Source organism: Dermacentor silvarum, chromosome 7 (genome assembly GCF_013339745.2).
Source record: "Dermacentor silvarum isolate Dsil-2018 chromosome 7, BIME_Dsil_1.4, whole genome shotgun sequence".
In the NCBI taxonomy this organism is placed as follows: Eukaryota; Metazoa; Arthropoda; class Arachnida; order Ixodida; family Ixodidae; genus Dermacentor; species Dermacentor silvarum.
Genome location: NC_051160.1, coordinates 128132024 through 128153172, shown reverse-complemented (window position 1 = coordinate 128153172; position 21149 = coordinate 128132024). Strand labels below are relative to the sequence as shown.

At 42.9% G+C, this 21149-nt stretch overlaps 1 protein-coding gene across 1 annotated transcript in view; it reads left to right on the top strand.

Moving 5' to 3' along the window:
• LOC125947213 (putative phospholipase B-like 2) overlaps positions 1–21149 on the top strand; it is a 44487-nt gene that overhangs the window by 16010 nt on the left and 7328 nt on the right. The window contains exons 3-5 of the mRNA XM_049671617.1: positions 14024–14095; positions 15727–15879; positions 20152–20311. Of these exons, the coding sequence (XP_049527574.1) occupies positions 14024–14095; positions 15727–15879; positions 20152–20311 (385 nt within the window). The remainder of the gene's footprint in view (positions 1–14023; positions 14096–15726; positions 15880–20151; positions 20312–21149) is intronic.

Here is a 21149-nt window from a genome sequence, read left to right as displayed (position 1 = left end):
AATTGACTGCTTCCTTTGTGTACTTATTGTATAGCAGTGGTAGGCCTTCACTTACTCGAAGTTATCCGACCTTAGACGTCACCTAATTTCAACTCCGTTAAATGCTTCTTGGCAACGCATACCAAAAGCAGTGCCAACTAGAGCACTGCCCAGGCTCGGGCTTACCCGAAAGCCCGGGCCAGACCGCGTAAGGCAATTTTATCACGGCCTCGGGGCGGGCTCGGGCACGGCATGTGCTTTTTGAGCCAGGCCGGGCTCGGACTTTCTGGTGGTGTGCATGTAACGTGCAGCGAGTCATCCTCGCGTGTCTCGACTCTGAAAAACCTGTTGCCCCGGCGCAGCTGGAAGCTAGCTCTGCTACTCCTGTCTACTTCCATTTTCTTCCGTCGTATTTTGCGCTGTTTGAACAGAATGTAAAAGCCCAGAAAGACAGAATTCGCCTCAAACCAAAGGATGCCATTGTATTCCTTACCTAAATCAGTGTAATTAATGCTTTCAGCGTGATGCAAGCGCGTTCGCGACTTGGTGATTCTTCAAAGGCGAATTGCTAAAACGATGACTGGTACGATAATTCGTCACGCGGCTGAAATATGGCACTGCGTCCATCCATGAGTGCACGCATGTGCTCAAGCGGCCGCCTAGCAGCAGCGCATTACGCTGCACCATGGAGGAACGAGAAGCTTTCTTTTTCCATTTACTCCATCCATGCGCTGCGCCCACCACCGGTCGTGGCCACTTCGTGCATGCGCTTCGGCTAGAGTACGCTAGCCACCGTAGCTAGAGTGTACTAGGATACGGTTGAGTGGGACGAGCACCTGGGGCGGCGCATGCTTTGCAGTGAGAGGCCCGACGGAAAATGACTCAGGCGGCGCTGCGATAGAAGTGGATTGGGCTGCATCAAGGTCGCGCCGTTGGAAACTGCTAGCGATGCTGCTCGGAAGGGTCATTTCTGCTAGTTCGCGCGCAGGTATTTGCGTTCAGACAGCTCAAATGGTGTTCGTAATTGCATATGACATGTATTTGTGCCTTAAGAATAAACTCCTTTCATTCTCTTCTTTATTTTATTTTTTTAATGCCGCTCGATGATTTTTTCGGTCTCGGGCCGGGTTCGGGCCGGTTTCGAGCCGAGCTCGGGCCTAAGGTAAAGAGGATGGCGCGCCGGGCAGGGCGGGTAACGTAGATTATTTCCGGTCTCGCCATTGAACTTTTGATCGGGCTTGGGCGGGCTGCCCAACGTAAAAACGGGCCCGGCCGAGCCCGGATGAAAAAATCGGCCCGTGCAGTGCTCTACTGCGAAGACGCTAGTAAAAGCAAACGTGCTTGGGTCTGGAAGCTCCCCTCCACTTCGTGCTGGTATCAAATGTTATGAGTGCTTCCTTGTGTTCCTGTAGGAACAGCCCGCTTCAGTGTTCAAGTGCCTTAATACTAAAAGTCAAAACACTTTTGAGTGTGGGGAACAGCTCCAGCATGATGCTCATCACAGAAAATCGTCAAGCCAAATATCGGAGCTTGCCTTCCAGTAGTTTTACTTCCATGAACGCACCTAGCACTGTGGAGGCTCCACTGCTTGAGTAGCCTTGCTTGGCAACTTCTCAAAGACAAGAACACTGTCAACTAACCGTAAAACATGAGCTACTGTGGGCGCCAGTGTAGTAAAGTTATTCTGCTCCATTTGCAACTTTCCCCTCTATATTAGGTGAAGTAAGGCTACTGAATGGGTAGAGTGCTAAATGAGTTCATGTATGGAGAAAAAGTGCCACTAGACACTGATCTTTCCTTTCTGGACCACAGGGTATTCTTTGGCGAGTGTTATGTGTGCTGGAGCTATGGCCAATGTTTGAAGGAGGGTATTCTGCCTTCCACGCCAGCACACTCTTTGGCTGTGAAGCTCCTCACAGGAACACCAAAAAGCGACCTCAACAGCTCGAGGCATCACCAAGTCGAGGAGAGCTTCTGAACCCAGGTCAAACATTCGCTTGCAGTGGGGTGGCCACTCATATCATATTCACAAGGTCAGCCATAGTCTCAAATAGACTGTTGGGAGAGATGGAACTTTCCTTTTATTTTTCACGTCGAGCAATCGGGGTACATTGTGCAAAAAGGGGAGTCAGGTCGATCCTTCACGCGAAGTGTAACAAGAGGCCCAACAGCAACTCATCAACTGTGCGGTTGTTGTTTGCGACATCCCGCTGTCTTGCAGACGCAACTACGCAGGACAAACAGCCGAGTATATATACCGGGTGTTTCAGCGAACACTTTCAAAAATTCTTAAAGGGTGCCTGGGGCAGATAGCACAAATCTAGTTCATGAGCTAGTCTACTCGAAGAGGCGGACATTACTTGCACAAGATATTGAAATGCATAATCGACTAATTAACAAAAATTCCCTAATTAGATCTTTAACTAATTACCTGATGGCCCATATTGCAATTTACAAATTGTAGCCGCGGAATTCGCAAGGCGGATCCACTTGGAACGAATTCTCGGGATGACACCAGTTTCGAGATAATAATTCCCGAACTTTGCAGAGAAATGCATTGGCGTTCCAGTTACTTTTGTGCTTCAATGAATAAAGCAACGTTGTGTTAAGCAAGTACTGCTTAACAGATAACTGACTACAGATTTCCTTATTTAAACATAGTGCCTAGATCTTTACCGCCTTCGATTGCAATTTTCTTTAGGTATCATGCCTATCAATTTTGTCATTCTGAAGGTTCCTTTTTATTGTGCCATGCTTCAACCTCTTAGGTTAGTGTAAGAAAACCAAAAAAATAGAAGATGCCATACCAACAAGCTCCTGCAGTTGCCCTTATCAAAATCAATATTTCCTTCGCTAAAAAAGAATTGGCCTTGGAAAATAAAATATAGAAATATCTGTTCGATTGGATTCATTTTACCTGGATTTTGCCAAATATGCATTTTGGTTAAATCCCAAAGAAAAGTGCTGTGGCTATGGCTCTAAGATTATTTTGACAGAGACTGGAGGCCAATCAAATGAATTCCAACTTATTACCAGGGAGTGATGAAGTTAGGAAATTGGCCGGCGCAAGTTGGAATCAGCTAGCGCACGACAGGGGTAATATGAGATCACAGGGATAGGCCTTCGTCCTGCAGTGGACATAAATATAGGCTGATGATGATAATGATGATCCCTGCTACGATAAAAATAAGTGAAACTTTGAAAACGCAACGTTGCACATATTGGCCAAAGTTCAGTTTTTGTCTGTGCATCTGTGAACAGCACAGAATTCGGTATCCTGTTGCGATGAAAGTCGGCCTTTGAGGGAAATAGCTCTGCCATTGTTCACTCTGAAACTCCACGAAAAGCGCTAATCTTTGGCCGTTGCTCTAGTTTGAGCTCTACTTTAAATTTTTTAGGAGAGGCTGGATTCTTTTAAAAAATTCCAAATTCGGCACATAACGGAAGTAACGCCATCTGGAAAGACATTTTGCATTATTTACTTGGTTGTGGGATTGCAAGTCAAGGAATGGACCGAATAAACGGTACTGCCTGCAGATGCCACATATGGGGTCCATGCGTACTTGTTGCAGGTTCATTTTCGTGACGTCACGAAAATGCTAGAGCGCTTCGAAAAGCACGTGCAGACAAAACGACGAATATTTGGTGAACAAAGCGCATAATTATAATATTTAAAGAAGATGGAGATGGTATGTTGACGCACTGACGACCACAACTTTGAATTTTCATTGCTTATGTAAAAACAATATTGCACATTGATACTTCTTTCATAACACAACAAACCAAAACTGAAAGGGGCTGAAATGCACACATGTTGTGATGCAAGGCAAGATTTGTTTGTATTGTTACTAATTGATCAGCTTGTCACCTGGACAGTACCTCTGGCTTGCTTGTTTTGCATCGCAATCCTACAACATGAGTTGTTTGAGTTTGTTTGAAGAGTGCTTCCTTGTTGTGGGAAACAGTGAAATCTGCGAGGTTGTTTATTAGAGCAGCGAAAGTTGAAAGCTCTGGTCCGCAGTGTGTCGTGCTGGTAGCTCTACCTGCATACAGAAAATATATCTCTGAATGTCATAATGTGCACGTGACATTTTTGCCTGTTTCATGCAAACCATCAATTGACTTGGGTAGTTTCCATTTGAAGATTTTTATGTTATAAGGCTAGGAACATATACCAACAAGGCTGAGTATGAACCATTTGTTTTGACAAGAGCACTGGTAATGACATTTGTGAATTGGAAATCATTTATTGTTCATGTACCTTAATAAAGTGGTGCTGACGATGGTAATATATTAAAGAGCATTATTCGATTGGTGTTTTTTTTCCTTTTCAGGCAAATCGGAAGTCATCTGCAAGCAACCAGTGATTGTGATTCTCAACCAATCCTTCCTCTAGTCAGTCCATTGCGTCAAGTCATGCAAGTTCCTTTTTTTTCAGTAAAGCACAATAAACACCCAGTTTGGTTCAGACTCAGGTGGCTTGCTGCTTTTTGGGCACGAATTTGTATGTATGCTTTGTACATGTCTGTACAAGAACTAAAGTGCAACATGACAACACTGACACGAAGATGAAGCGGTGTAGAAGACAATGACACAAGGAAGAAATGTTAAAACACAGCACGTTGAGTGTGGTGCATGTGCGCGTGTGGGCATTGATTTCTGCCCCGTTTCAAGCTATATCTGATGTGAGTTAGCGATGTTGTAATGTACAACTTGCTATAACTTATTTCAATTATACAAACAATTTTCTCATTGGCTGGAGATAAACACCGGCATTATCATTTACAAAATCTAGAAATTTTGCAAGCAACGTTGGCACCTGTTGATACCAAGGAAGATAAAGCTGAACAAGTTCGTATGGACTCATGGTATAAAAATGCAGGCAGAACGAAAAGAAGAACGAAAAAGGTGTTTCTGTATTTCTTCTGGTTCTTATTGCGTGTTTCATGGGCATACCTTTCCTCTCCATGGTCTATCCATTTTTTTAATTAGGAATGTACGAGCATGTACTGTAATCACAAGTACGGGGATCAATTTACAGAATTTCCGTTCTATGGAGCTCACGTTTTTTTATTTGGAAAATACGGGCAATTCTGTGATCACAACTAAGGAATTCGCCATTCTTCACTCTACGGAAAAAAATTTACTGACCGTCCCTTTTACGGTAACTCGGTTTTTCATCTACGGAAAAGTGACCGGCAAAGTTTTACCTTCAAATTTCACCGTAAACTAAAGAAGTTGTCTTCACAGTGTAATCTTTTTATTTGTTTACTTAGTTGCCACCCTAGTCCTAATAAAAGCATGCACGGCATGTTGTGCTACCGCTAATAGTGGCAGACAATTTCTACCCAATCTGACTGTAATTGCTGTCTTAACACTAAAATAGCACCAATAGCGCCTCGGGGGTATGAGACCCAAAAGCTGTTAAGCGGCGGTTGGACGGATGACTTGCGACGGTCTAAAGCACGAGCAGCGTCTAGGTACAAGCGATATTGTGGAAAGCTCCTGCACCGTTTCCTAAAACCTTGTAGAGTTGTAAAACGCAAACAGTACCTTGCACACAGTGCGCACATAATGTATTATAGCTGTGAGAACAATTAATTAGCGGTACCGCAGTAGGTTTGGCAGTGAACTCCGATTTTTTGTTTGCTACGTAAACTAGACCGTAGAACTATCTTGGTGTTCAGTTATTTCTCGCTAAGAATGAGGCCCATATAATTCTATCGGAATTTGGTGGGAACCTGGTGGGAACTGGTATTCGCACTTTCCGCACATGTTTTGTCTTTCGCATCGGATTAGCCTGTGGCGCCTCTGCACCTACGGAGTGAAGCTCCAACATACATCATCAGTGCTTACACGCCACCTACTGCTTCGCTTGCGATGACGCCTGACTAAGAAAACTGCTGCGCTAAGTGGCGCAGAAAGACAACGGCGTCGACGGGCGAATCTCGCTTTGGCCCGGCGAGAGACACGGCAGCGTGAAGCAGAACGCCTTTGCGCGTTCCTAGCGCACGCTGCGAACTCCCTCTGCCACTGGCATTGCTGAAGCTGAGCGCGTCGCAACTCAACTGGCTGCCCAAGGCACTACTGATTCGGACCAAACAACGGACCAGCTGCCGAAACGACTCGGTAGCTGGACGACGCTCGCCAAGAAGACGCCGCGCGCCAAGCAAACCTGCCACAGGGTCGCCGGCACGCAAATCGTGCGCCTTTCGCTGTAGCGGGCCGAGAGGTCAGGAAGCAAACATGGAACAGCTTCTGTGAAGAAACTTTTCACTTTGGTGTTGTACCGATTCCTATGAAAAAGGAATCAGCCAATTTTTTTTTTCAATACAGGCCTGTGCTCGTATTCCTTCGCCTCAATATTCCCGTGCCATTTTGGAGCATTCATACATGCCACTGAGGTTTACTAGTCAATAATATGTTCTTGACAACCGCAGTGATTACACGCCACTTTCAATAAATTTATTGGATGTTGGACTAAAAAAAGTGTGCTTTGGAATAATTTCAGCCGGAAAACCGGTGGATATATGCCAGCCCAACATGCTATATACTCATTCAATTGTGAGCGATCATTCTGCTTTGCAATGTCCAATGTACAAGCCATGATGCTTTCCCTTATTCATCGATATCGCTATAATTTTGTTATTACTTGTTTAGTTAGAAAAATTTTACAAGATCTGCTTGGGGTCTCGACAGAAGGCGAACAGCTGCGTGACTAGGGCATGGCATCCTTAGAGCTCATGTGGCATCCCATACCAACATAGAGGCTACTAGAGATGCAGTGGCCTCTGGATAGATTTTGACAAGGGCATTTTCATGCTTCACGGAAGTTTTGTTGCGTAGTGATTTTTTTCCTGTTTGTTTTTTTTCTTTCTTGCATTCCTACGGGCCTTCCAATCACTTAGTCCTCGTTTATTGCATTGGCAATGCAAAATAATTTTTATTCAAGAGATATAATGTGCTTATTAACAGGGCCTTCTTTTTCACGTCTCGCAGAGGCAATTGTCAGTCGCTCATTTTAGATTACAAACTTTTCAAACCTGGAATGCCAGTAAGCAACGGGACAATATGGATTCAAGACCAAGTCACGTACGTACCCGCCTGTTATTGATTCTTGTACTTATAAGAAGTGCTGATCTCAGATAAAGTAGGAACTGAGTCGGTGAGGAAACAACTGCCTTATGTTAGTGCTAATCTCTATTGTCCATTTATTCTAGATAATAATCTGTTCCTTGTTGACCTACTTCTACCTTTGTTCACCTACTTCTGCCCTTGTTGCCTTGTACTACATACCGATAAAGCAAATCAGGGTTGTTACGTAAGGCTATCTCGTTGTGATTTTATCCCATCTCCTGACGCAAGCTCTCTAAACAGCCCAGAAAGTTTCTTTTTAAACAGCCAAATCAAACACTCTCATTTACTGGAGGTACGGTTTCTTTGGTTTTCAAACGAATACGAATCATATGCCTACAGTGATAGGTTTCTCTTTGGTCACCGGCTGATGAACGTCTGGTGCGTTTAGATGCTTGGCGCGTTTTCATTTGGCCTTACCGAGGCTCAGTTATTAAAAAAACTGAGCCTCAGTAAGGCTCAGTTTTTAGTAAGCAAGGGCTTGCGCGTTCAAGGAACGCGCAGATAGCACAGGCTTGCGAGAGCGAAGGTTATTTGTCGTAAAAGGGATTTAATTTGGCGTCGCGACATTTCCCTCCCCTCACGCAACACCTGGCCCGCTACTGCGGCAGCAGTTGTGCCCTTGCGCCCACTCTCCTTCGTCGAGGTGCGCTCGGGACATGGCGTTGCAGTCAATGGGAATTAGGTGCTGCTACAGACGCGGGATGCCGGATTTTTCGTTGAATGAGCTATTTGACTTGAAGCTTTCGGATCAAAAGTGTTGTAATTGATTACTGCTTTTAGGCATGGAGCACTATTTGCAACGCCTCTGACAGTTGCAAGAGAGCTTACTTGTCCGTCCATCTAATGCTGCAGTTATAAGGTATGCAGACGACACTGCCAAAGTTCCTTAAATGCGGCACAAGAACGTAATAATGGTGAAATGCTGAGTGTCACCAAGTAGTTTCAATCAAAGAATCTTTCGTTAATAACTGGAAAGAGTAAGTACCAATTTTTGAATCGTCGTACAACGAAGCACTCCTCGAATCGTGTCATTTGTTTATAGGTGCTGTGAAACTAGAAATGTTATAATAAACAATTTTGTTTCTAGCAGTAACACTTCATGCCGCATTCAACTGCAGACTTCAGTTAGAAAACTTAAGGCGGCAGGCCACCTGCAAAAGTACTTTTCTTTGCACACGATTGATTTCTGTTCATTCTTTACATTTGATTTTGTCAAAATATTCAGCAACATGTTTCAACACAAATTGTCTTTTTTGTCACCTTTAGTTCGGGAGTTACAATTGTGTACAACCCATACACTCGTATTGCGAAACTGAACATCACTACTGGTATATATATATATATATATATATATATATATATATGTTTCAAAGTACGTTTTTTTTTCCTTTTATGTGGTCGGCGAGCGGCCACACAAACTAAAGAGACTAGGGAATCTGATGGGGGCTCCAATCAAGAACTTTGCACATTTTAGGCCTCTGTTGCTTTTGGCATCTTTCTCATGGTTTGCAGATTTGTTTACGTTTTACTCGAAACAACATTTCGCTCCAGCTCATGGTACGCAAAGCTTTACAACCTTTTTTGAATGAATGTTTTGATACGAAATTTTGCACATTCACTCCTCACATAGTGATGTGTGCAACTGACTAGAACAAAAGAAATTGATGCAACGTTTTTGCGTTTGCCGCAAATTTGCAAATCAATTTGTTCTAAATTGGTAATTGTTTTTACTTCGCTTACTTTTCGAACATTACTTCCTTACAATGTATCACATTGCAATTATCCTAGTTCATTGCATAGGTCCCGCATATAGATACATAAACGCCAAATAATTATTCAATTCAGCAGTTCATTAGCTACTTATCACAACTGGCGCGACTAGCACTTTTACTGAATATATTACACAAAATTACCTGCGAAAAATAATATATACGATTTTCTGCACTTTAAGTAGTTGAATAAGTTAAATAACACATGCTTATTCAGGAAAGAAACTTATTTAAATCATGTCTTCCGATATAAAGAAATGTTTTTCTGTGTGGCTTACCACCTTAAGCAGAAAGCCTTATCTGTACTTCGTTAATTGCAAAGTACGACCATACTTTGATATCAGCAAAATACTAAGTATGCATATCTGTACTTTCCAGAGACATATAGCTTAATGAATTGAAATTTCAGGCTTTACCAACCAAAGCTACACTGAGCCCGTCATACGGCGTCATAAGTGAGCCGTAGGAATTCTAAGTGGTGTTCTTCATCGTACACCATGTCGACCCTTATTTAACAGCAATTGTTTGCGCGATAACCGAGTCGCGACATTAGTGTCATATGACTGTATGTTTTTTTATGAATAAACATTTCCATAAATGCTCAGGGTAATACTCGTTCTCATCCTTCCGGCAAATTCCTGTTTACGCTTATCCACAATACTTATTGCAAATGTCCTTTCAGAATTGGAGGCGTAAAGGTTTGGAATGCACTTCTCCAATGTGTAATAAAGGCTCTAAGTAGAGGGTTATTTTTTAGACAATACAGTTTTTCTATAAAAAAGCTATGACCGTGAGACCCACTTGTCTTCGCATACGAGCTCTGCGGTCAGGCAGAAAGTCTATGCCGCAGCCTAAGTTACTCTGAAAATACTCATTTCCAAAGACTGGTTATTTACTTTCTATTAGTGCCTTAGGAGCAGTTGTCTAAATGGTAAATTTCAAAGCACTCACATTTTAATGCACCTTAATGTTTTAAAGATTCGAGATATTTGTCATCAAATTTCAACGCTAAAACCGAGCGCCCGGGAGCGCTAAAGAGGCGGCCCCCGCTATCATATTAGACCGACAAGCACCGACGATGTTTGAAACCGAAATTATCAGCCCTTCGCGGCAGCTACTGACACTGCATGCTTCGTCTGGCAAGCATGTGCCACTCTGTGTCCGATCAGCATTTGCCGCGGCATGCTATCATTAAAACTACGCTCCACACTTCTTTACGGGGCGTTGCCGGCTGACACACAGCGGGCCGCGCTTGGTCCTGATATTGGCTAGAGTTTGCCTTGAATTTAGAATATGAATAATCTCAAAGTGCGTGCGAACATTGGATTGCTAAAAAATGAAAATGCCATTATTTTTTTACGCCCTACGAGTTTTACACTTAAAAAGTGCCCTCTAGTTTATAATAAAAAGTTCATTAACAATTTTTTCATTAGTTATTTCAGAGTAACTTTAGCAGTCACAAAGTATTCCCACCTTGCCCTAGAGGTCGTATTCGAAGACGACAGGATGTCTTCACGGTCCTAGCTTACTTTTTATTAAAATCTGTATTGCCGCAATAAAATACCCAGTATACAGTACAGGCTGTGACACTCAACGCTTTCTATCCTTATACTGGCACTGTAAGACTCAAATAGAGCAGAACACTGAAATATATGTTTCTTCGCGGAAAAGATTCGCATGACTCTGCTTGTATAAATAAATGTAATCAGTTTTTATATTTAACGTAGAGCCTTGTTATTTGGGTTGCTACCTTACTAATATGTGTGCACAATGGTACTGTGATGCATTTTTGTTTCTCTGAGATGTATTATTTGTTATTTGTTTCTATCCCTTATTAGAGTCGTTGCATATATAAAACCACACCATTTTTTCTGACTTACATATAATGTGTATCAGTGTTGCGCAATGAGCGCCCCCATTCCATTTCAAAATCCATTCCGGGGAAGTAGAACTTGTCGCAATTCCATTCCTTTCAATTCCTCGGTACATAATAAAAAACTTAGCCCATTCCCACTCCGGGAATGGCCGGGCAGTTCAATTCCATTGCTGTAATTCCTCAACGTAGGAAAGGCATCTTGATAGTTCGATCGAGTTACCGATGAGCGCACGATAAATCTGATGTCATCAGACGCGTTCAGAACTGAAAAAAATACGCAAAAGATGTTACCAAGGTCGAGGGATAGTGGCTAGGTGACATCTCGCGCAGTATAACCACCCTAGTAATTTCCATTATGGCAGTTCTCCCGCTACCTATAGCATTTGCATGGTTAGCTTGTTCTAACGGCTTGTGGTGTTTATTATTGTTTAAGCCTAAATGTGTTATTGATAAAATGACGACAATTGTATTTTTATGCTGACAAAAGTAGTGTTCAAAAAGACCTTATAATCACTCAGCAGTTTTGTCACGTGTCTGGAGCGGTCGCGAATGTGAAGGAAACAAAGATTTGCTTAATGGGGAGCAGAGCCATCCAGATCTGCTGGTATTAGTTGGAACAGTGCATCGCTCGAGCACCTTGTCGTGCCTTTGCATCAAATACGGAACACTGGGTCGCACTGCTCGTCAGCACTCACGCATGTCAAGCACGCCTCACAAGCATGGATGAGGTGAGGAGAACTGTCGGTGTACGCCTGTGCGCAGGTGTGCAATGTCTTCTTCGTTGCAAAGCTTATTTGCGTGCGCCAGGTACTAAACTGCACGCGAGATAAAGTTCAGGCTGTGCATAGATTATTCGCGACTTCCGTGTGGGGCTCTCAATGGGAACCAATGCGCAGGGATAATTTGTTTGTCCCTTCAGTACCTGCTGGGATAATGCATTTGTACACTAACTTATGTTTTGGTTTTTACTTTACAAATTGGCAGATCATTCACACTTTTACACTACGCCGACCCTTGGCTCTAGCTAACTAGAGCTGGACTTGGAGAATGCATTATGGCCTCCGACTTCGAAAAAACATGTAATCAGGCCTGAGTACATGACTGTGCATTTACATGACTAATTTGAGCACGATATTACAGAAGTAGCAATTCAGGGAGTAGCAAAGTAGGTTCTTCCCAAATGCCCTCTCTGCTTGGCGATGCAAACAAAGGTTATGTGCCGAGTCATAGCAACCGAGCGAAGAAAAGATTCAAAGAAAATTGATAACGATAATAATGAATGACCCCACACCAGAGCAGTGGGAGTGCGGGCTGACCAGCTCTCAGCTCGATACTCAGGAACGCCTGATCTCCCAGGCTAGAGCAGCAGCGGTCACTCGCAGCTTTCTCAACTAAGAGGCTACCCACCTTTATTTTGTTTTATTTTTGTCGGCTGAAAACAAAATGTTTCTACAACAACAACAACACATCCGGCAAATGGCCACTAGTGCTTTGGCAATCACTACGTCATAACAAGTCTTTAGGTGTCCTCGCGATTTTTAAATGCTACAATAAAGGTCGCAAGGCAGTGCAAGGTACAAAAAGAAGCTTTATTTTGGCTTCCAAAACCAATGCTTTCAATGCTTTAAGTCTACAGGGACAGAGTTGCAGTACGCGCGTTGCGTGTAAATGTACCGTGCTTGTACTCAGCCACGCCATTTTAAAGATACTGCTTTATTGGTAAATTTGAGGCTCTGACTTACAAATTTTTGAACGTGGGCTAGTTGGTTCTTCGGCATATTTTGACAAAAGATAGCGCGTAGACGAAAAAGCGCTCCATTTTTGGAAAAAGGCGTAATTTCATTCCCATTCCATTCCGGGCAAAAGGCACTTAATTCCATTCCCATTCCATTACTCCAAGCGTTGCCACCATTCCATGCCCATTCCATTCCGTGGTTGCGAAAATGTGGAATGATTCCAGAGTCATTCCAAGTCCGGAATGTTAACGTCGCAGCACTGATGTGTATATAAATGTATAACAGAAATTTATTTGAATAACCTTAAAACCGAAAAGTGGTTTCCCCCCTACCTTCCAAATAATTTCTAGGATAAAGGCAAATAGACCGGTTTCTAAATGTGTAGCAGCACGTGTGTCGTTTCTGCTTCAAACCTATTGGCAATTTTTGTATAACGTAAATCCGCAAACGCAAGAATTCACTGTTAGTGTTGCGTGATGCACACTGCGCATGCGCAGTACGTAAACGACGCCGGGGCGTTTCCGAGTAAACGGTATTGCTCGATTTCGGATGCAGATGGCACGGTATTGCTCGAAGATCGAATGCAGATGGCACCGACTTCGATTTTTGCCGCAACACGGCGGCAAAAATCGAAGTCGGTGCATCTGCATCCGATCTTTGAAGTTGTCGTTCCGCCCTGTTTGGCGAAATTGTTCTGAACTGATGCTTGTATTTGCTTTATATCTGTGTATTGATGCTTTAACAGCAATATACTAGTTAGAACTGGGTGCTTTGTTCAAAATTAGAAGCGGTCAACGCTTAACTTGAGAAGCTATACGAGCTGAACATGGCGTCGGAGGTGCGGCGGCGCGCGACGCGATACAGCTGGCCATATAGTACGAATTCTCGCTTGTAAGCTGTATTTCTCCATTTCGTATAAATGGCACCACCACAAAAATTCTAATTTTTATTTGTATTGAGTGCAACCGTGGTTCTAGCTGTCAGAAATGTACGCATGCACAATAGGATTAGACTGATATTTGGTCTGCACCTGATTTACATGCAATTTGCGAACTTTTACGCGTGGGTGGCGTCAGAGCCATTTGTATTTCCGTTAGCGTTCCACTCCGTTGAGCTATGATAAAGAAATAGTTAGCACCGTGCTCTCTAGCCTATGATAACCTTTAATAGTGACAGTGTTGCGTCGCCCGCTAACAGTAACGCAAACATGTACTTTATAATAAATGTATCTCATGCCGTTCAAAGCCCACAAGATGACAGCCGCGGTGGAAACAGCTCATGGGCTCTACCCGTGACGTTTCATTGATTTTGCCTATAGAGCGGTGAGATGAATTGAGCTCTGCTAGTGATATTAACTTTCGACGATGAACATTGTACTTGCTGCAATCAAGCGTCAAGTTCTGAAAACAAATTAGGTGAGCTAAAAGCGTTTAGGAAACATCTTTGCGCGTGGGCATAGTGCATACTCCTAATATACATTTGTTCAGTGTCAAGTGTGCACGCTACATCTTACTCATATTTTTCAGAAAATTCGCAACAGCCGCAGATATAAGCGAGGGCCTCAGGGAATCCAAGTACTGGGCCAGTTACAATGTGGCGTAAGTCTAAGCCTTTGTTCTCTGCATTTCCGCATATGCTTGTTGGGTCAATGGTTATGTGTAATAGTACGATAATGGTACAAAAGGACGACCCTAAGTCGTCTAGGTATAGGAGAGCCGGTATCTCGAAGCGTAAGAGCAGTACTCTAGCAAGACCTCTGGATGAGTACAAGAGCCTGTACACCAGCACTTATGCTATTTGTGCTGGATTTTTCCTAGCCGACAGCCTTAACTTGCATGGATATATTACATGGTTTTACGTGCCAAACCACGATCTGATTATGAGGCACGCCGTAATGGGGACTCCAGAATAATTTTGACCACCGGGGCTTCGTTAACGTGCACCAAAATGTAAGTACACGGGTGTTTTCACATTTCTCCACACGAAAATGCTCCCGCCGTGGCCGCAATTCGATCCCGTGACCTCGTGCTTAGTAGCCCAACACCATAGCCACTAAGCAACCGCGGCGGGTCTTAAGTTGGACACAAGACACACGCTACTACATCATAATATTCAGCATCTAGCTCGCGAGCATCAAATAGGAGCCCGTTATCCATGCCAGAGGTAAACCGTGCTGCTACGAAGAAATCCCAAAGCAACTAAATGCGCTATTCACTTGTAGAGGTTTCAGCACGAGCCAAGAAATTCACGTCGTTTTCAGGAGCTTCAGCTTATTGGTTCTTTAGACTGGCATCTCTTTCATGTTTTTAGTTAAACAGTTTTTAATCACCTCTGAGAACACGGCAACACTTTGTCAGGTGGATTTCTGGACGATGCACATGGGTGAAAAATCGCTATGCCCAGGTTATCTAATATTGCGGTTCAAAACTGAATTAGATAATTATTCGCTTTAGGGCACATGGTGCAGAAGTGAAATGTCGGCCTTTCTATACATGATCCAAGAGCAATCAAGTATGTTTTACACAAATCATACGATTATCATCACTTTCGAGATATTCATGCTTGAAATGTGCTACGAAACAAAGTGACATTCTAGGTCATCGCTTTCTCCAAAGCTGCCCAAGATTTTTTCTATAAATTCACAATAACCCTAGGTGGAACAGCAGTGCTTCTGAAAGAGTGTCATGTGTACTCCTCCTAGGTGACCTAAAATCTCATAAGGCATGCAGGGTTCCTATACTCATCATTCCATCTAACTGTATTCCGGTGTCTAGGACGTTTATGGTCCCCTTGTGTCCGCATCTCTTCAACTATCCTTTTTTGATATACTGTGAGAAAAACAGAGGACTAAATAATATATAAGCAAATACATTCATACACAGCATCGAGACGATGCTTCTTTAGGAGAGGGGGTAATGACACATGCCATCACATATGAGCCATCCGTTGTGGCACCTTCGTGCTTGGGATTGCAAGAAGAGAACGCTTTCCTGTCTGGTTCCGGTAAAGTCGTGGACTCCTGACTATCTCTGTTATATCGCCCGTGACAGTACAAAGTATTTGTACGAAAATATATGGTTTACTGATGTGTTTTGAAGAATTTTGAATAAAGTAAACATGTTGCTAGATGCTTGGATTGTTTAGGGTCGTGACCTTAGAAGTTACGCTCTTGTTGAACACCATTCGTGTACAAAATATTTACGTTTATGTCATCGTTCTTGTTCACCAGGTATTTCGACGACATCTTCAACATTAGTGGACAACCAGCCAAAGTAGAAAAATACGGGGACTACTACAGCTATGAGCACTGCCCTCGTGCCAAGTTGTTTAAGCGAGACCACGATAACCTGACAGACATGGATTCAATTATGACCTACATGCGGTACGTCAAGATCAGCGCATGATAACAGCCGATGTGAATACACTTTTTTAGGACTGTCTTCGTCTTACACTTCAGCTTAATGCAGGCTGATTATTGGCTGTCAATTGTCACCTGCCTTGAGATCAATGATTAATTCACTCTGGCGCGCCAGAATCACAATCGTGTCATCGTGAAAAAAATAGGACAGAATAACCGGGAGTCGCAAACCATTTTTTAAATATGTTTCATGATTCATGCTTTCATGCTCTCGGGCTTGGGATTCCTAGGTCTTCCTGTCAAATCTGTAACGAAAGTTGTCTCTCAGCCGCTGGCAACACTGCCTACCTTTGTTAAGGTGCGCCTAGGCAAAATGTCGTCAGGTGATTGTATCCTGTCTAACGAGAGGCGTTAAAATAAATTATCGTATTTCGAGTACCCTCAGCTCGTACCTTACGTCCACACGTTGTGCGAAACGTTGTCATGCATTCTTTTCCTCGGTACGTCTACATTGATTCCGATATGAAATGAACTGATATGATATGGATTTTAGGCCGAGTGAGCTGTATCATGGGCAGCGTATGCAAAAATGTTAAGGTACTGGCAAGATTAGGCGAATGTTGACTGCAAGCTAAACACTAAGGCCCTAAACAAATTTTATGTGTACGCGGGTAGGAGACGAAGAGATTTGCCGTACGCTGCTAATTTGTTTTGTTCGATATGGTTGCTCCTTCAGAGTAGGATTGTACAATACACAACGTGACTACAGATGCTCAAATTCGCAAGGACTCTTTCCATTAGCAGTGGTACTTCAACTTCAGCTGCAATAAGAAATTTGTGTGGATCTGAGAAAGTTAAAGCAAAAGAAATTAACACTGCAACTTGTTTGCAACACTGCAACACTGCAGTAATTTTTAGTGCTATCAATTCAATATATTTTCTTGCGTAGTTCCCCATATTTATATAGAATAGCCTAATAAAGAATTTACAAAATTGCGTAGTACGTTGACCTTTGCAGCCATGAAGCAACAAGTGTACTCAGATTATATAAGGTGCCTAAAATTCAGCTCAGTTCCATAGCAATTTTGTCGATGTGTATGTTCCACGCCACATGCTCCTGGAACCACATTGAGAGAAGTTTTGACATTTTACCTGTTCTATCATCCTATTTTCTAAGAGAATAGCTGTATTGCAACGATGCGTTTTATTAGCAAGAGGAAATATCGCATATTTTGTTTTGGAAGAATTCTCTTGCAGCTTATTCTGTTGTAACCAGCAAGAGTGTTGCCTTAGATCAAAGGTAACTTTCGATTCGAGCTTTGCTATTGTGGTAACTTTAAAGAATATGTTAGTGTCGTCTGTATACATAACTAGGACTCGGGGATGTCACACAGGTCAGTATTATGAATTAAAAACAAAAGAGGTTCAAGAATTCATCCTTCGGGAAAACCCGTTATGATTTCCACGTAAGATGAAACACCATATTCATACCGACCCACTGATAAAGATTTTTTAAGTAGTGTGGTAAAAGTTCCAGTACGATAGCTCGTAGGCCATGCTGTTCCAGTTTCCTAATTAATATATGTAGCCTACTGAATCAAGGATTTTCTTGAGGTCGACAAACAAAGATAATGAATAAATTCTGTTTTCAGAATTTGACATTATCTTATGTTTGACATTAAAGACGGCTACTTCAAAAGTATTATTTTTGAAAGGCATGTGACTCATTACGCTATATTTACTTAAAAACGTCTCTAATATAACATTCGCGGCATTCTCGAATTCTTTTGATAGAAGAGGCAAAACAGATATCGGCCGGTAATATGTAATTTATAGTTTATCTCCTTCTTCTAGTCGCGCCTCCTCCTCCTTTACCGATTTCAGCCGATCGAGAGTAGGCAACCCTAATGCCAAGCCTTAATAAAGGGGCAAAAAAGCTAGGCTCACGTGCTACACCTGAACCGCTGTCTTCAACATCACGTCCTTTATGTCCATTGTAGAATAGAAGCCTCTCCCACAGATCTTCAGCTACCCCTGTCTTGAGCTAGCTGACACTATCTTAACACTGGAAATTTTCTAACTTCATCAGCCTGCTTACTTCTATGCATTTCAGGACTGCACTTGCTTTCTCTTGGTACCTACTCTGTAACTCTAATAGGCCACCAATTATCTGCCATATTATTACTTGACCGGCCTTGATTGTCTGCAATGCGATATTATTATCAGGATCGGCCTATCCACGCCTGACTCCACTACCTTGAGACTCAGGTCCCGGCGGTACATAACCTCAATAAAATCCTTGCGGTGACCGACACTGCGCATTGATGTTAGACCCACCGAGACTACAAGTATCTGCGATTAGCCCAATTCCAGACTGTTGATGTTGAGTACAACGCAATAAATCCTTGGGAAGTAGTCGAACGAATTTTCGACTTAAAACAGATACGAAAAACGCACGTTGCGCTGTAAAGCATGCTTGTGAAGACATTGACTTAACTGCTCTTGTTAATCTGCTGCCTGCGCCTCCCTAAGTTTGACGGACTGGAAAGTATGTCTGCATGAGAGAACAGGTACGGTTGTTATGCAGCCAACATGCTTGTCAAATTTGTTCACATTGTAATAAAAGCTCGGGAGCTCTATGAGGTGACACATCTATCATTGCAAGGCTGAGCTACTACACAACATGGTAAATCTTAAACACGTTTGGCATAAGCAGCAAGAGGAGTTACATATGTCGCACATTCATCAATGTCACTGCACGCAAAGTAGGCGTTCTTCTTCAATTAAAAAGTTTATGCGAGGGGCGAGTCTCGTTTTACTTTTTTCAATTTTTTTTTCATTTCATTGCCTTAAAGCTAGCTGAGCTAGCTGACACTATCTTAATCCTGGAAATTTTCTAACTTCATCAGCCCGCTTACTTCTATGCATTTCAGGACTGCACTTGCTTTCTCTTGGTACCTACTCTGTAACTCTAATAAGCCACCAATTATCTGCCATATTATTACTTGACCGGCCTTGATTGTCTGCAATGCGATATTATTATCAGGATCGGCCTATGACATAGAGTGGTGTGTCTTGTCCCTTCGCGTTTTGTCTCGTTCCACGGCATGGATGACACTTTCACAATTTAGGGCGTGTTTGAGAAGGTTCCACTCTAGCTCTCTGCAACAATGCAACTAACATGCATGGCGTTCCATGAACGTATATGGGTAGCTTACTAAATGCTCTTGGATCGATTCGGGGTATTACATAAGGGGTGGTTAACATGTTTACACAAGAAAATGGAGGTGTTACGGTGAAATACAACTTTGAACAGTTTCCAAGAATTCTGAAAGACACGCGATGGCAGCGGCATTTAAGGGTAGATCGTTCCAGTCTCTGGCAGCCCGAGGAAAAAATGAAGCCTGAAATGTGACTGTTCGTGTGCGAGGACGAGCAACTTGCAGTCGACGGCTGGTGCGCTCTGACATGCGTGAAGATGATGGCGTGATGCAAGGTGGGCGGCTTAGCGAGCTATAAAAGAATTTGTGATAAACAGAGAGCGTGGCGATACGACGACCAAAAGCAAGAGATGTCAATCTAGATTCTGTCTTTAAGGCTGAAATGCTGATGTTATAGGAATATGAAGAATGTATTATTCTAGTCGCACGATTCTGAACTGATTCGAGTGCATTGATGATCATTTGTTCATTAGCATGTTTGCTTGGTTTTCGTTGTCACAACTACAAACACGCTTTGTTCATTCCACCCAATAAGCCTTATTTAGGCGTAGGAACTCATGCAATAGTTCTTTTTGGGACATCAGTGTTACTTTTGCGTCCATTAATTGCCGAGAAATTTGTTAAGGCAATTTTCACATGTTAAGTGAAGGCTGATTTGAGCACTAGGTCTCGCATTAGCATGTCAGGTTCACCGACAAAATTCTACGTCCGCAAAAATGTTGAGGCCAATATTATTGTCCGATTCGCATACGGCGGTGGACCAAAAGAACGCAAGCCAGTACTTATGAAGAAATTTGAACTATGTCAGTTGATTCCCGAAAACACGTAAACATGGTTTCCGCACCTCGTTTAATCGTGCCGCTGAGCTACGCCATCCCCCGTTCGCGATTTGAGAATATTTTTTTTTTACCGTCGACGTAAATACGTTGACACCGTACATTTTGTTTTTCTTCCCCCAGCACTCGTCGGTGCTATGGAAGCACTTGGAAAATGCAGCCCATGACGACTGATGACGGCTCACCGTCATCAGTCATTTGCAGAGTGTCTCCTGAAAAGGTTCATGGCTTTCTTGCAGATATAACGACTACAAGAACGACCCGCTTTCCCGCTGCAACTGTACCCCACCGTACAATCCGGCCTATGCCATCGCCGCCCGCTATGACCTGCTCTGTCCACATGGAAAATACGGTCTCCCAGGAATGTACCGTCGTGGCATGGGCGGCATTGATGTCAAGGTATGTCGGCTATGTGCTGAGCAATAATGGTTAACTGTCAACCGGCTCGAGGAACAAGAGAGACCGCAAACGTCCATGACATAGAGTGGTGTGTCTTGTCCCTTCGTGTTTTGTCTCGTTCCACGGTACGGATGACCTTTTCGCAATTTAGTGCGTGTTTGAGAAGGTTCCACTCTAGCTCTGTGCAACAATGCAACTAACATGCATGGCGCTCCATGAATGTAAGTGGGTAGCTTACTAAATACTATTACGCAAGACTGAAAATCCTAATGGATGAAGCGTATAAATTTCATAAAATTATACCTGCGCGATGTTAGTTTAGAAATTGGTTTTAGTGTTGGGGAAAAAAGCGTAAGCTGGACGGATACGATTGATTGATGTATATATTTACACGGTGTGTTTACACGGTCTCACCCCTGATCTTAAAAAGGGGACAGAGTTCGTGGACAAAGCAAATGAAGACACGTAGGCCTGTGCAACCGTGGTGACCTGCACACAATAATTGAGCATGATTACTTCCACGATGACTGCTCTCGACCCCTGAACGTTATTCTAATAAGAGTAGTCCGACTCTTCTTTCTTTGCTCTTGCATCGATAGCGGGCAAGATTTGTCCAGTGATGTGAATGACACACATCGCGTAACATACAGAGACACACCTTTGCCAAAGATACTTTGAGAATCGTTTTAAATATATTTTTATTTGTTGTGTATGCAAGCGTCATGCGCTTTTGAACCTAAGACAACAATTTTTTGGTATTTGACCAATGAAGTAACTGCCACTTTACAGAAATGACAATGAAAAGGAGACGCACACAGGGGGAATAAAACATTGTATT